The following is a 16,425-nucleotide window of genomic DNA, read 5'->3' as shown; positions in this document are numbered from 1 at the left end:
GACAGCATATGGGGTGTCTGCATTTAATATAAGGTCACTTCTGCTTATGTAGACAAGAACTGATGTTAAGCCATTGCAATTAAGTGAACTAGAAACTTTGCTGTGCAAGACAAAGTAAAATAAGCTTAAACCAATATAAAAAAAATAATGTGTGCAAACACAGAGTTTGACCTATTGACTTGAATTGCTACAATGCAGCATGTTTAGGTAGTGTTTTAACTTTGTGTACACAAATCAAGTGCACAATTACAAAGGTAATGCTTTGCATGTCAAAGTTAGGAGGTGTTCATGGTGGACTTAGGAAACTGGAGTGTGTCTAGCCTGATATAACCTTGGCCACTACAGCCTAGGCTTCTATTAATAGCAAGGGAATCAAATGTGGAGCCTACTTACAAACTTTATCTACCATCTGTCTATTCAGATACAATTTTGTGTAGATGCTGTATATGACTATTATAGTAACTTTCTTTTGTTTCTGTTCTTGTTATCTGGTCTTCATATTATTTATTTGATGCAGCTCAAAAATACTGTTCATGAAGTCTTAGTTAACTGATCTGCTATAAAGGAAATCTCTCCAGTTTAGAATCTGGAATATGTTTTCATTGCCTTTAGGATGGCTACTGTAAATCTAGAGATGGTTTATCCTAGAGTATGAGTGTGTGTTAATCTTGTAGTATTAATTAAATATATAATTTGCTTTATAGGGATACCTGAGTGTTAGTTTTTTATTTCTGGTGCCTTTATAAAAAGAAGCTGGAATATAGCATAGTAGATGGATACTGATTTGCCTTATGTACCTTGATTTGCTTTAGGTACCTTGTGTAATTCTCATTTGTTTTAGAAAAATCAGATTGTCACATTTTTGAACCTTTGATTTCCATGCAGATTTCAGTGTTTTTCATGTTTAAGTTAATTGCAGTTGGTCTGATCTACTAGACTGTAATGTAGACTTTAGAAAATATCCAAGTTTGTAAATGTAGCTGCATGTGAAAGCATCAAAAATTCTACCTGTGGCAAGGTTGAATAGATTTTAAAATCCATTGATATGTCAGGAGACAGAAATAGTTTGTAGTTGTCTCCCATATGGTATCTAGCTATTTGCAAATGAAATTTAGCAAGTCCTTCAGAAGTAATTAATAATGTTCTGAAGAAGCAAAAATCTTCAGTTCTAAAGCATTTTGAATAGACATATGCTTATAGTTCGAATGAGTTCATCTGTTGGATTAAAAAAATCCCATGCAGTTGGACAGGGGAAAATTCAGACTGGAGTATTTTTTGGTTAGTAAATGGTCTTTTATTATAATGAAAGTTATAGTTTATGAAATAAACTGGAAGAAAGCAATATGCCATATGGTTATTATAAGAGTATAACTAGTCAGTAATCTGTTACTGCAGAGTACCATCTTGTTTCTATGGCTGTCTTGTTCTGATTCCCCTCTGAGTTTGTAGACAATAACCTGACATACTAGAGAGCCTCAACACTTTGGCTATTGTGGGCTGCTGTGTCCTGTTTCAGAGTCTGTCAGTGTGTTGACATATTTGTTAAATTAATCATGTGGAAAGCAGATGTTTTAGTACTGCGTTACAGTACAACACAAATAATACCTTCATCAAGGGTTGCATATCCTGAAAGGTGAAAAGCCAGGTTAAGAATTTTGTTTATTAATTTTTGCAGTGATGTTTTTTTGTTTAATTCTTGATAGTTATGGCAGCCAATGGCTCCATTGTCATAGTGTTGTCTTCTCTTATGACTTACATCAAAGGGACTAAGGTGTTACTCATTTCCACTTGCAGGAGTGGGCTGTTTCTTTATCAAGTAAAAAATCCTATAGTTGTAAGAAAGGTAACTCTCACAGATTGGTAGTATATGCTGTATGTTCAAAAGCACCTTCAGGTACCTAGCTCTAAACTTCCTGCAGTTCTGGCTTTACTGATCCCTGCTTATCTTTCCACAATAGATGAGACTTCTCTCTGTTTTCTTTTTTTTCATCATTATGTCTCTCTTGGAGACAAATGTATCTGTTGGTTCTACAGTGATCCCCTTATGAAAAGGCCAGACAATTCTCTTTGCCTCCTCTTGCTGGCAAGTATGAGAAGTATATTCTGTTTCTAAATGGCTTGGTTTTTTTTTCTGCTTTAATTTATTTAGAAATGGCTCTGATTTTTTCAGTGTTTTAAAAATGTTTGCACCTGCCAAGGATTATTGAATGTTTTTGTTAAATTTTGGATACCTAATTTTGATCATCTTTGCTATTCTGTCCCCATAAAATTCTATCCTTCCTTTTATTCCTTTTCAGAGATACTTCAGAGATTGAGAGCTATGGAAGATTATATTATATTTCTTTTACATTCTGTAGCTAAGTAAGAGTAAAGGAACTTTTTCATATTCTAGACTTTTAGAAAATGAAAATCTTAGAAAGTAAAAATTTTAACAAATAGAGTGACCATAAAAAAGGACGATTTCTCTTGAGAAAGCTATTATTACTACTTATCTTTGGATGCATTCTGTGCATGTTTCTCAGAAATGGTCTCTTTTACCATCTTGGGTTGTGACACTGGGATCCCCTTAAGATCAGAAAAGTCAGATCTGCTTGTAGCTGCCTTTTGGGACATACAGGGACATATTGTTTTACTGGCACGAAGTGGATTACTTGGCTGTCTTATAGAGTGTCTCACAACAGCAAATCACCTGCTTAGCATATATATAGCATGTTGCTGCTTCAAGGCCATCCCTTCCAGTGTGGCTCTACCAATTGTCTTGTTTAACAATTACCGAGAAGCTTTCAGTTCTCCAGGACCTTGGCTAGGTTTGGTAATGCAGCCTCAAAGAGATAAGTGTGCTGTTTTGGAACTTTCTTCAAGAGGTTGGTGAAACAGATGCTTTATCAACAGGCTGAGAGCCTCCAAGTAGCCAACTTTAGCTTAGTCTCTGAGTTTCATGAAATGCTGTTTAAGTGCCTGTGTGTTCAGGATTGTTGAGCTGGTACAAGTGGTGTCTCTGTCAACTCCATGCAGCTTTTCTGTGACTGAAGTCCTTTGGACTGCCAAGGAGGGACTGAAGAGAAGTCTGAGCTGTAGTGGCTGTTAGCTTAGTGTGAGGGTTTCGATAAATCCATAGTCACATATGATGGATGTGACACTTCAGAGCAAAACCTCCACCATGTTCGTCCACATACAAAGTACAGGAATTCATACTGGCATTCACAAGGACCACAGAATTAGAATTTACCATGCATTTATAAATAACTGATTTCCTCTGTCCTCCTTCATGCCTCCCCCAGACATAAAGCTCAAGATAATGTATTGCTTCTTAGGATTCCACAGTAACACTGAGTAGTTTACATAGAGCGTCATGTTAGGCCTTATCCTTGGAAAGCAAAAGACATTGCAGTTAAGTCTCTCATGTCATACAGTCAGCTCTCAAACCTGCCTGGCTTGATTCCTTTTAAGAATGTCTCTAATTAGGACTACATCAGCCTCTCAATTACTTGCTGAGATGTATTCCAAATGGTTAACAGCCAAGTGCTAGTTGTATTACTACCTTTAGAGCTATGACCTGACTAGATGTATTGTTACTTTATGCATATACCTCTGGAGTAATGTATAGTTGTTTCAGAGTCATCAGTAAGATGTTGAAACATATCAATATACATAACTATAAATATTTAGAAGCCTGAACTATTGCTATGTTAGTTACTGAACAAACTTAAATAATGGTTTAATCCCAAAGGTTTGCTGATAGGTACAGTCTGATTTGAAGAACACAGCAGTACTATGAAGGCTGAACTCACAAGATATGACTGCTATATATCTTACCTTGCCTGAAATTTGGCTTCACTTGTCTATATCTTTTATAATTTGCCTTGGTATATATTCAGTTTAAGAAGAGCTGTGTTTTAGAGCTGTCTGAAACAGTCTTGTTTAAATTTGGGCTAGCTAGTGTTGATTTTCAGTTCCTTTACTTTGATACCACCAAATTGTAAAGCTGCTTTTATGCCTTTCATGGACATATGCCCAGGATTCTAAGTTCACTACGTCAGGGTAGACTGTTATTTGTCTGGTATATATCTGATCTATATGGAGCTGCCAATGGATCTGTTGGCAATGGAGCAAATGTGATTTTGGGAGTATATTGAGGGAACACATTCCTAAAGAACTATTGTTTTTCTGATCTTTCTCAATGACCATATAGGTTGATTCAGATTTCAGGCCATACTTCCTTATCACTTGTACAGATTCAGGGATTTTATATTTTTTAAATATCCTGGAATAGTGTCTGACAGCTGCAGGTGATTTTAAATAATGGTAGCTCAGGTGCCTTTCTCTGTAGAGGGTTCTGGTACTAAGCTTTGAAAACAATTAATTTTCTTTGCAATTAATTAATAGAATGGGTATTACAACAACAAGGACTAAGTGAACTTCTGCCTTCTTCAGGATGCACCTCTTTGTTTCTGCACAGTGCCTGCACTGATAATAGCTCCAGCATGAAATACATAAATACTTTCCAAGAAAACTGCAAATTACTTCTATATATGCCTTGTCTGTTGGAGGCCTGGACAAAGCTTAAGTTGATACCTATTATTAAAATTCACACATCTTACTCAAATCCTGAAGAAATGAAGGTTGCTTTTGCATTTGTCTAACACTGTGTAGTTGCTTAGAACTTTGTCATATGAAGTATTTGGGTCAAAGTACTACATGCTATATGTTTGACCTGTTTAAATTCTCCTGGGAGAATTTTCTTAACCTGAAAATGTTTTTGTTAACTGTATTTTGAAAACTTGATTTTTGTTCTTTAAAGTAGATGTACTGTCCACGTACTTCAGGGTCTCAGAAGTCCATTCCTTTTCGTTCTTACTCAATTTTTCTTTAAAAAGGCCTTATAATTGAAACTGCCAAATCTACTGTTTCTGATTGATAATGGGTACCTGAATACTAAGGAAAATTGTAGTTTTGTCTATATACTATACAGGATGTTTATGTCTTAGGACTAACAGAGAATACTAGAAATGCTCTGTAGAGCAGCTTTATCTGCTTTTTCTTTGAACTGGTGTGCTTCTTCACTTGATGTAGCACTGAGCACCAAGTGAGCTTCTATGAGTCATTGCCTCTCTTCCCGCTGTTCTGCAAGGATTGGAATAACTTCTTAGTGTCCAATCTCTGATTTCTAGCCTCCTAACCTGGCCAGTCAGCTTTGTCATGAAAGCTTAAAGCCTGAAAAGATGTCCTTTAAAGTTGTTGGGTTTTTTTCTTGAGAAGCCATTAGTTATTCTGCTGTGTTTCACTGTCCTCCACTATTCACTCTGTTGCCTCTGCTTCAGAAATTTTCTAGTTAGAAGAGTTAGACTGACATCTTTTCAGTTGGCTTTGCCCCTAATAGCAGAAATGCAAGTATTCAGTTTTGTCTATGAACTCTGTAGCTTGCAGTTTTCATAAAGAGCAGAAGAGTGCTCATTCCTTGGGTCTTGAAGTCAGTACTGCATTGATTCACTTTTGGAAGCCTGTTTTGCAGGTGAAAGAAATGTAGCTAATTAAATATAATTATTAGGGTGTGTGGGGAAAACATGCTAAACTTGATTTTAATATGAACAGTAGGTTTATTTCTCTGCATTTCTTCAGAGTTACTACTGTATTTGTTATTGTTAGGGACAGTGGATTTACGTAAAGCAACCCTACACTATATCAAAGCCCTTTTTCATCCAGATAATTTTCTAAGCCTGATTATGAAAGTTTCATTTTGTTCTGAATTAAGATTTGATTTGATATTTGAACTGCAACAGCAGGGAAAAACATTTTAACACATTAGAAATGATGTAATGAGTTTGTAACAACTCAGAAACAATTGTAGCACTCAAAAAGTACTTTGTATCTTGAATCTGTTTTGTAGATTCAGAGTATGTAAGAGTAGTATTTGTGTGTTAGTTTTACAGTGGAGACAGGACATATACTTTTTAAAAAAGTTATGTTGAATTCATATTTTAAAAACTTCATTTGGATACTTTATGAAACATTACATGATGTCATGAGGTATACAGTATGAATATATATTCAAACAAGACTGTAGTTCTTATCCAATCTTTTGTATATATATATGTTCAGTATGAATATATATTCATACTGTTCATATATGTACATATGAAACATATATTATGCTTTAAATAAGAACTCAGTTTAGGTATGACTTGCTGAATTGAAGAATCACATAGAGCTTTACTTTGTTTGCTTAAGAATTGATTTCCACCAGTTTCAATTGGGATTCTGTCGCTTGGGTTCCGGCTCCTCATCCCGAAAAGCTTCTGTCAGAGTCAGGTACTCATAGTGCTGTAGTACTATTAAGAATGTGAAATTGGGTGCTTTCTTTTGACAGTCTTATGATCTGGTTTTAAAACAAATGCCTTTTAAACACTGGGAGGCAGGGGACAAAATAGTGAGAGAAAAGTGAGGGTAAAAATAGTCCATCTGTGTATATGTGAACTTATGTCAAGTCTCTGGAATGCAGCTGCAACTTGAGACACTGTGGGATGTAGTGGATGAAGGACTGATCAAATGCTGTAAAGGTGTGGTCTGGCTGGTACTGAAGGCATTTATCAGCTGCTGTGTTAACTGCGGAGTTTAAAATCTCTCCTTTGAAGTGATGGAATTGTCTCCCCAGTGAACATTGTATCTACTTCTTGTGCTGGTTGGTCAGGATGGCATTTTCCTGCATGTCTTTGAGATTTTGGTTTATTTTGTTCTCTGTGTTTTGCTGTCTGTCAGATTAACAAGGAAAGGAATGATGGCAAAATTATTTGGGGATTTCAGTGTGATTTCCAAGGAGACTGGTCTTTGAGTTTTAGTGGATTTAAACTGGCCCAGTGAGATTTTTTTACATATTCTTATAAGTAAATAACTTCTGCTGGCTTAGCTTCTGAGCTGGTTTAACACAGGATCAGTCAAGTGCTAGAAAAAATAAGAGGGCTGAAGACACAATTGTGGCAGGACTGATTTAGTTTGACTAGGCTGTGAAGCTGTAGCCTAAAGGAGTTATTTTACCTGAAGCTGCTTGTAAAATGTATTTTTGAAATTCACAGTAGAATTATTAAAAATGGAAATAGTAGGAAAGAATGGAATAAATCTGGAAAGTTTGATATTGAAGTTGTTCAGAAGATATTAATGCTGCTTATGTTTATAACAAATGGTATTGCTTACTCATGTAGATGTCAGCAATGGTCTGCATTTCACGAATAAGATATTAATGCAGTGTAAGAAATGTCAGAATTTTATTTGAAGTCGTATGGAGAAGACTCTTTATTAAACCTAAGTTTTTATTTAATTGCAAGTTTACTGTTTGTTCTCTCCTTTTGCTAAAATTAGCTTTATCTTTTTGTGAAAAAGTGATTTCAAAGGTAGGAAAATACACAGAAAATCCAAACCAGAATATAGTTTTCAAGCAGAGAAAAGAATATGGAATAAAGTTTATGGGTTTTGTCTTCCTGTGGACCTGTGTTTTAATACTTTCATGCTAGACCTTCAGATACATAGGGCTTGAATATTTCTGTCTATTGAATTGACATTCTAACTGATATACTCATTCTTAAACATCATTCTGGTATAGTACTAAAAATATTTGAAGACTGTATAGTGCAAGAAATAGGAACTGCTAAAAGATTGGATAAGAACTACAGTCTTGTTTGAAGAAGTATTTTGCAATATTGAAATCAAGTTAAAAGGCTTAGATCAAGGTGATCTGTCAGTTACCTTGTAAGTCTCCCTCTTGGTCATAATTTTTGAGCTTCTTCAGAACAAATACTTATCTAGATTATATCCACCTTTCATTGCCCCTCATTAGACATTTCTGCCTGCCGCAAGGGGTGGATTTCAGGGGTTTGATGGTACCAGGAGAGATCTGGGCAGTGCTCTTTTTTGTTGCCTATTAAGGCCTGTTTTGATAGTCTCAGAAGTATTTTGAAACACACATTTATGTAGATGTACAATTCTTTAGATGGTGCTATGGTAAGGAAGTTCTTTCAGAAGTATATAAGGATCTGATTATGGAATAGCTTTGGCTGCTGTTTGTCCAGTGGCCATGTAACCCATTGAGGAGTTTGTCCAGGTGTCCTTTTTGGCCCGTATAAGAAATCCCAGCTTGTTTCTTCCTATGCATAGCTTGGGGTCAGTCTCTTCCTTAGTTAAAACTGCTGTCTTCCTACTCTGAAGACCTTCCAAGTCATTGTCTGGCACTTCCGTCAATATTTATAGAGGAATTAATATAACACTCTGCAATAGAACTTTGGGTAATTCCGGACTGTACTACTTTAACACTGTAGCCTTTGAACCATAAATACAGAGTAAGGCACCTTTTGTAAAATTACATTGGTGTTCCTACTTTAAGGTTTAGGGCCTGATATGTAGAAATTGTTTCCTGTTTGAACCTGCTGTGGTTTATGCATGTGACAGTGAAAGAATTTTTCCTTACAGGGAATTAAATCTGGGTCCTTTATCGGTCTTCTAGGATCCGTGTTAATGTAGCAATAATAGCACACCTTATAATTCAATAATACTTTCTTGAGACTCTCAAGAGACAACATATTAATAACTTTCATTTTCAGGATCTGTAAAATTTGGGATCATTAATCCATGACCCTGAGTTGATTAGAACACAGTGTTAGTAATGCCAAGGTCGTGGGTTCAGTTCCCGTAGGCACCGTTCACTTCAGAGTTGCACTCGGTGATCTTTCTGGGTCCCTTCTAACACTGATTCTGTTGTGATGGATTCAGAACTGGCATGTTGACAGACCTCATGGGGAACAGAGCTTATTTTCTGTAGAAGGAAGCCTTGTGTTTAGCAGAAACTGGGATTCAAATTTACTTTACCTGTGTGTTTTGTTACAGTGGTTTCCTTAGCTTGTGATCATAACCAGTGAAAAACATCTTTTGACAGAATGTAAAATGTATGGGGGGTGGTGGGCTGTGAAAGATTTTAGAGTGTACTGTGTAATAGTTCCTTCCTTTTGTGTCTTCTGGATCTTTATTTACTTTTGATCCCTTCTTCACCCAGTGGTGAAAGGAAAACCAATTACTTTAAAAGTATGAAATACCATATTTTAGCATAGATGAAGCCACATTTGTGATTTATAGCAGTTCAGGTTTCTGTATGTGGAAAAGATAAATTTTGGATGACTAAAGAGAAAAAGTGAATGACTTTTACAAGCCCCTTTGAATTCCCTGCAGTTGCAAATTGTGCTGTTTGTCCATACTTGCACAGTTAACATGGAATGACTTTTCATAACTTCTGTGAATGTAATATGGAAAGCAAAAGTGAACACTATTTGGACATTAATTAACAGAAAGTTGTCAGTCATCAGTGAGCTCTTTCTGTTCCAAGGCTATATTGGGTGTATATACAAATAGCAAATCAACTGGCTATTACTGTCCTTCCGTACCTTTTCTTAATAAAAAGTCTCATTTGTAAAGTGCAAAAGCAAAGGAGAAGCTCTTAATCTTTAATCTTGTGGATTTGCTAGCTGTTTTTGTGAATTGCCATTTTAACTGTTGGACTGGTATTGCCTTTGTTTTCTTTTTTTTTTTTTTTCTTTGCCTTTTTTTCTTGATTAATCTACTTTCTTTTTGCCTTTCTTCTATTTCCTTCTTCTCTTGAAGATGATTCTTCAATGGTCCTCACAGAAGAAAGGCTTAAGTTTTAGAAAGTAACACGCTGCTCCTGGAAACCATGGCATAAATTTGGAAAAGTTTTCATAGTCAAACAAAATTGTATTTTTTCCTCATTTTTTGTGTTGAAAAATTATTAGTAAAATCTAGTGAATCTTTTCAGTAAAAGTTTATTCTTGTGTGATGTATTTTTAGACTATTCTTTGTTTAGTGTGGTTTTTGATGTGGGTAAATAACTCTTTGATGTTGGTATAAGTCCTTTCTAAAAATAGCTTGGGAGTTGAAAAGTATTCAGTGTCTCTTGAGTCAGGCTCATGTTAAGTGAGTAGGAAATCATTCTGTCTGCTCTAATGGGGTTTGGCTCAGCATCATGTCACTGGCATTAGCCAAGCCTCAGCTACTACCATGCAGGAATTTTCCAAAGAATAAATGTTTTCTTTTCTTTTTAAATGAAAGATTTTTGTAAGGATTTTGTAAATTGTAGTTGCCGTACATTTGAAATACACACTGATCCTGCAAAGTCTTATGCCTTTTTAAGTTGTTTTTATTGTCAAAAGGCATTTTTAAAAGTCATTATCTGAATGGGGACTTGAAAAATCAGTCGAACCTCTGATTATGTCACAGAAAGGAAAAGAAAGTCAGTGTTCTTCTAATTGTTCAGTGGAAGATACTTCTGATACGTATGGGAAGAAGCTGATATGTTAGATATGTGAACTTTGAGCAGCAGAAAAAAAATTGGCAGCTTTATAATTCTCTGGCCTCAGAATCAGAATGGGCTTGAACAGAGTAGTTGCAATTTCAGAATACCATTTCCATTCCACCTTTAATGTAAAAGCATCTACTTTCTGAAAAACGGAAAAAGGAATGCTTTTCTTAGTATATGTTAACACTGCTGAGCTGTGCTTGGCTAACATTTTTCTCATCTGTTTTATAGGTTTTGTAAAAGACACCGGATTAAATCAAATTCAAATGTTCCATGTGTTCCGAAAGACTTGTTGATGATGTCAGAATTAGTTCTTCCACAGTTCATCTTTAGTCTGATTCAGCATTTAAGAGAGGGATATAATGAGCCTGGTATGTTTTGAATTTGCATGTATCTAGAATATTTTACCATGCTGTTAGCTCTTGCTTTGCAGTCTATGAAGACACAGTATATGAATGCTATCCATAGTTTATGTCATTGTATTTTGTACCTCTCTTCCTAACAAAATTACAGCCTGACTGGGTGGTTTGATTTTGTTACCTGCTGGCATGCTTAAATATGTTTTAAGGGTTACCTAGCATTGTGCTGAGCTCTTCCAGAAAATGAAATGAGGTATAGTTTGAAATTGGTATGTCTGAATTTTAGAGCATTATGAATATATAAATTATTTTCATTTCCAGTGGTTGTAACTGTTCTGCTTGTGACAGTTTTGGCTGAATTATATTACATCTATACCAAAAGTTCTTCTTATGTGGTTTTCAGCTGTTGATCTGCCATCAGAGAAAGACCTTCATAAAATCCTGCAGGTTTTGGAGCCTCATGTTTCCTTCCTAGAAGACTTGACCAAAATGGGAGGTGCAATGAGATCAGTTCTTACCCAGGTTTTAACTAGCCAACAGTTCTACAAAGACCTTAGCTCTGGTATGTTTGTGTTATTTCTAATGATTAGATTTTCAAACTATGAAGAATTAAGGGCATAAGTTTTGTTTATAACTTTAGTGTCTGCATATTTGTGACATCTCAGAACACAGAAAAAAGTGTATTTTTAAGGCTATTACATTGAGAGGAGAGTGTGCTTCAGGAGTGACTAGAAACATTTGTTATTAAGACCTGTAACAGCAAACATCTGATCTGTGTCCCAAATAAATGTATAAATAAACATCTTTTCAAAAAAGTTTTTATAAGAAACCCATTCTAGCTTAGTACTTCCAAATTAGTCATAACAAGGTTATTTGAAGTGGAATATGTCTAACTCATTTTGGGATCTGCTCTCACAGAGGTTAGACCTGAAGAGAATGGCAAAAGGCCATTGTCTGTCCGGCATTTCTGTGCAATTTTCATCTTTTTTTCTTAAACTTTACCCACCCCACCCCTTCATTATTTATTCAGTCCTATACCAAATCACAATGAATCTGAAAAGATTGGCCAGTCACAACTAACCCCAAACCCCTAGTGTAAATTAACTCCATGTTATTTTCTTGTGATTAAGAGTCCTTTGCATAGGTACAGAGCAAATAATAATTACTGTAGTTTTAAGTTGCTATAACTGGCTTGGGCAGCAGCTAGTTAAAGAACAGGCAATCCCCAAATCTTTATGTGAAAGGAGGAACACTTAGTAAAGCTGCCTCAGGGGCAGTTCTCTTTATTCTTTCCTTCCTTTTTCTCTCCTGTTATAGTATTCAAATGAGAGTGATTTAATTACTTCTCTTTCCTATATGTGATGGATTTCCTGATGCAGAAATACAGAAACGGAATGAAAAGCAAGACATGCTTATCTGGACTCTTGAAATGGAGAATATGTGTTATTAAATTAAAACATTGTGGGCCATTTTTTAGATTGCTTGCATAGAGTGTGAAGCATATGAACCAAGGAGCTGCTTTTGTACTTTAATACTGTTTTATGTCTGTATTCAAGGTGTTGGAGAGAATGCATGTGCAAAGAAAAGTCATGAAAAGTACCTCCTTGCTTTGAAGGGCTCTGGGTTGGCATTTCCTGAGGATAAAATTGCATGTAATATGCAGGAACAAGGAGCTGGAACTAGCACATTATCTGTTCAAGGTTTGTGTGGAAAAATATTTTAAGAGAAGACTTGATTATTGATGAATTTTATATAAACTGCTTTGGGTTTATTTTTAAGAAGAGCTAATCTTAATGAAACTTAGAGAATGACCTGTTATTTATTGCACTACCAAATTACAGGACTCTTACTTCTATCAACAAATCTAAGCATACTAACTTCTTGTTGCTAATATGCTAAGCACCATTTTTCCAGTCCATAATATTAGTGGAATTTGAGTAGGCAAGATGTAATTGCTCATGGTGGAATTTTGCCACTGCCACAAAGTGATTATCAATCCACAGCACTTCTTCTTATAAAGGTTCTGTGGATTTTATTTTTTTGATCACTGAAGTCCATCAGAGTTTTTTTATTCAATTTCAGAAAGAATGTTTGTTAACACAGCTCACTGAAGTTCTCCAATGGCATGTATTTGCAAATCCCTGGTTTTGTATTGCTTGGAAATCTTACTCCAACTTCAGTCCACTGCTATGTATCTTTTAAAGAACATTAATGTAGTGTTTCATTTCATACTGGTTTAAATTTCTTAAAATACTGTATTTTCAATATAAGACTTATGAAAAGAATCTCTGAACTTTTTTATTTCAAAAGGTTTGGCAGGTGGTATGGCAACATCAGGACAAGGGGATTCTTCAGATGAGGTGAGACTTTTTAAAGACTGTAATGAACTGCAACAGAATATTGAAGGGAGAGAATGTTTGCAGCCAAATCCCACGAATCTTACATCTTCTATCTGCCATACATTATCCCAATTTTAGTAATTAGGACTAATGGAGGTATAAAGGAATAGATTTCATGCCTTTGATTTACTAATCCTGAGTTTTGCTAATGCTGTTCCAGTTTAATTTATGTATGTAATGGAGAAGAAACCTGTGTAGATATTCCAGAAATCACTATCAAGTAAATTGGGCTTGATTAAAGCAAACTTAGAGCAGGTATTGCTATGAGTGGTGTTAGCAGTTTTTAGCACTTGAGAATCCAGCTGAACTGGTGATAGCAGCAGTGAGAATTTCTCTGTAGATAAATTCCCATGTGTATACTTGACCTTACTTACCAAACATATGGAGTGGGAGTAAAAAGGAGAGAATCTCATTTTAGGTTGAGCTTTAATAAATAAGTGGAAGAAAGTTAAATTCTGGTAGAGTAACCTTATCAATTTTCTCAAATATTTAAAACCTAATTTCAACTAGTAAGCCTTAGCAGACATTTTGGTAGGGTAGCATAACAGACTTTAAATAATGTAAAGAGATATCCCATATAAAAATATTAATCCCTCACTGTGGCAAAAGCATTAATGGACTGTGTTTTATTTGATTCCTTGGAACATAAAATCTTAAATAGGAGGACAGGTTTAGAGAGGGCCTTTTTTCTCCTCTTACAGAAAGGAAAACATGAGAAATAACAGCCATCCTTCAGATTAATTTTTTGCTTAGAACCATCTACTGTTCTAGAAGTAAAACTAAATACTGAACTGTGCAAAACTTTCCAAGCTGTTTAGTTCCCTGCTGAAGCACTGCTCTGATTTGTTATCTATGTAAATTTTGTAATGTAGTGTTCCATCTGTGAAACAATGCTACCATTAGATCTTAGTAAGAAAGAACATTTTTTAACCTTTCTACATTCATTTTAAATACTGGAGGAAGAAAATCCTATTAAAAATGTACTCTTGCCACATTTCTTAGTTATAACATAGTTTTACTCTGCTCTAAGAGAGTATAATCAGGTATTAAAAACAAACTAAATGCCCTGTGTAACTCACATGTGAGTACAGAGGAAAGGAGTGTTATTTTCCTGATAAGCATTTCAGCTTTCCACCTTCACAGTCTATTTTGACTTTTGGATGAAAAGAGTGGACTTCCTTTTCAGTAATCTGTATTTGTAAAGCAGCTCATGATTAAGAAAAAGATTATAAAACAAATACTTTTTACTGATGGTTTTTTCAGGGTAGGAGACTTGAGTTGCAGGTCCTGCAGTTCTTAGTAATATGCCAGCAAGTCTGATATTTTCGTAAGACTACATGGCCCCTCTGACTGGGGACTGGGCAGTGGCAACATCCTGAGAACTTACTGACTCATTCCTGATGGAAGTACCAAAGGTACCCTGTGTTCACAAAGACCACAGGATGCCTAAGTGTTCAAATGTGTGTCCATCTTAAAATGAATTTTCAGATGGAGGAAATGAAAGGGAAGACAAAATCAGACCTTTCATTTACACCATACTTGTGGTCAGTCTTTAGATATAAAGTGTGAACAATCTTCTTCCTCCTCAAGGAAGGATAGGAACTTCTTGAGATTCAGGTTTTTTATCATTCCAGAGAAGTTTGGAAGTAAAACATGGCATTTGCTTAGAGGATAAGGATATTGAGTACTTATTTTTAACAGTAGATGTCTGCATTAATTATATCTCATTTTATTAGTTCCAGTAAGAATCTTTCTTTCTAGTTTAATTAGGGCTACCAGTGTTGGCAAAGATCCATGCAACATTTAATATACTCCTGTAATGTCACATGCTTTTTTAAGATGCAGTGTTAGATTTTGTGAAGTGGTGGTGGAAATGTTTTTAACTTGTATTACATTTTGGAACCTTTGCTGTTTACTTTGTGGAGTACCTTGAAAGCTTCAGATGACAAGTGCCTGTGTAAAATGTTTCTGTTATTCTGTAGGGAAGAAGCAGTTAGGATTGGCCACTTAAAGGTGCCAAAAATACTTTATTCCTACATCAAAAGTTTATATTGATTAGAAAGTATGTAGGTAATTATATATGCTGCCAACTTTGATATACAATATGTTGGCTGATATTTTTTCTCTGAAGCAAAACCTGACAAACCCTACAAGTGGATAAGGTAAAATCTTAGCTGTGCAAAGGTTAGAAATTTTGTAGTGTTAAATTTTTGTAGCAACCAGTTTTAGAAATCAAAACAACTAACCTTACAAAATAAATTAAATAAATGTGGATGATAACGCTGCCTGTATGGGGAAAAAGAATTTTAAAAGTTATGTTTTTCTCTAAAGAGTTGCACACAATGCGTGATTCCTGTAAGCAGTAAACTTGTTTTTCTTGTAAGAATATATTGAAGGCTTCTCTGTTTTAGTTTGGTAGTTAAACCAGAATTTTGAAAGCATGCCATCTCTTGGCAGTAAGGTTCTAAGTATATGATTGTCAATTTTTAAAACTCTTCCTCTACCCCAGGAGGACCAGGATGGTAGCCAAGGTGTGGGAAAGCGCAAGAGGGTGAAACTAAGCAGCACCACCAAAGGTATTTTATAAAGTACTGATCTCAGTTTATCATGTTTGTTTTATGTCTGTTCTTAAAAATATCCAGGGATATTCAATTCACTTCCCAAGCACTGTAGTGCTGCATGTGACAGGTATTAAACATAGCAAAGTCTAAAAATGAGTAGCAAGTGAAAATGTGGTAATTGGCAGGTTAGATTTCCCTTGAGTGAGTACCACTGTCTGGGACTCTGCTTGACCATTTTGTCACCTCTGTGTTGTAAGCTGTGTTGTTACTGAATGAATGTAATTAATTCAGTTTTCACTGTGTGCCTATCAAGGCTGCAATATAGCTTTACAAAACAGTGTTTGATGTATTTGTTCTTAAGAATTTTTTTTTATTGTGCCACTGTGCAGTATGATTGTGTTTGCAGCCAGGCAAGAATGGTTCTCTCTGGCCCTGGTTGGTCTTTTTGTACTGTTTATTAATGTTTAAGATAAAGTACTTGAATGAAGTCTCTCTTGAAACCACTCCATTATTTTTCTAGCTTGAAATTAGTCCCTTTTGCAGTTTCTAGTCCAATGTTAGGACTAACATTCACATTGAGGTCAGTGCAAGTTTTAATTCAAGAATAACCATAGATTAGACAAGGTAGTTCTGTCTTGTGCTTGACATGTTTCTGTGCTAAAAAGTGTTTAATAATATTTAAATACTATTGTTAAATAAAGAAGACTTTTTTGGTTATGTTTTTTTTATGAGTGTGAGGAGACTGACATAGGAAG

The 16,425-nt window shown here is 35.4% G+C and overlaps 1 protein-coding gene across 1 annotated transcript in view; it reads left to right on the top strand.

Moving 5' to 3' along the window:
* Positions 1-16,425, top strand: part of UBR3 (ubiquitin protein ligase E3 component n-recognin 3) — a 102,547-nt gene that overhangs the window by 2,445 nt on the left and 83,677 nt on the right. Inside the window, exons 2-6 of the mRNA XM_053982631.1 lie at positions 10,583-10,722; positions 11,114-11,272; positions 12,267-12,410; positions 13,021-13,070; positions 15,619-15,685. Coding sequence (XP_053838606.1) covers positions 10,583-10,722; positions 11,114-11,272; positions 12,267-12,410; positions 13,021-13,070; positions 15,619-15,685 — 560 coding nt within the window. The remainder of the gene's footprint in view (positions 1-10,582; positions 10,723-11,113; positions 11,273-12,266; positions 12,411-13,020; positions 13,071-15,618; positions 15,686-16,425) is intronic.

This window comes from Vidua macroura, chromosome 7 (genome assembly GCF_024509145.1).
Source record: "Vidua macroura isolate BioBank_ID:100142 chromosome 7, ASM2450914v1, whole genome shotgun sequence".
NCBI lineage: Eukaryota > Metazoa > Chordata > Aves > Passeriformes > Viduidae > Vidua > Vidua macroura.
This window is presented reverse-complemented; position numbering and strand designations above follow the sequence as displayed.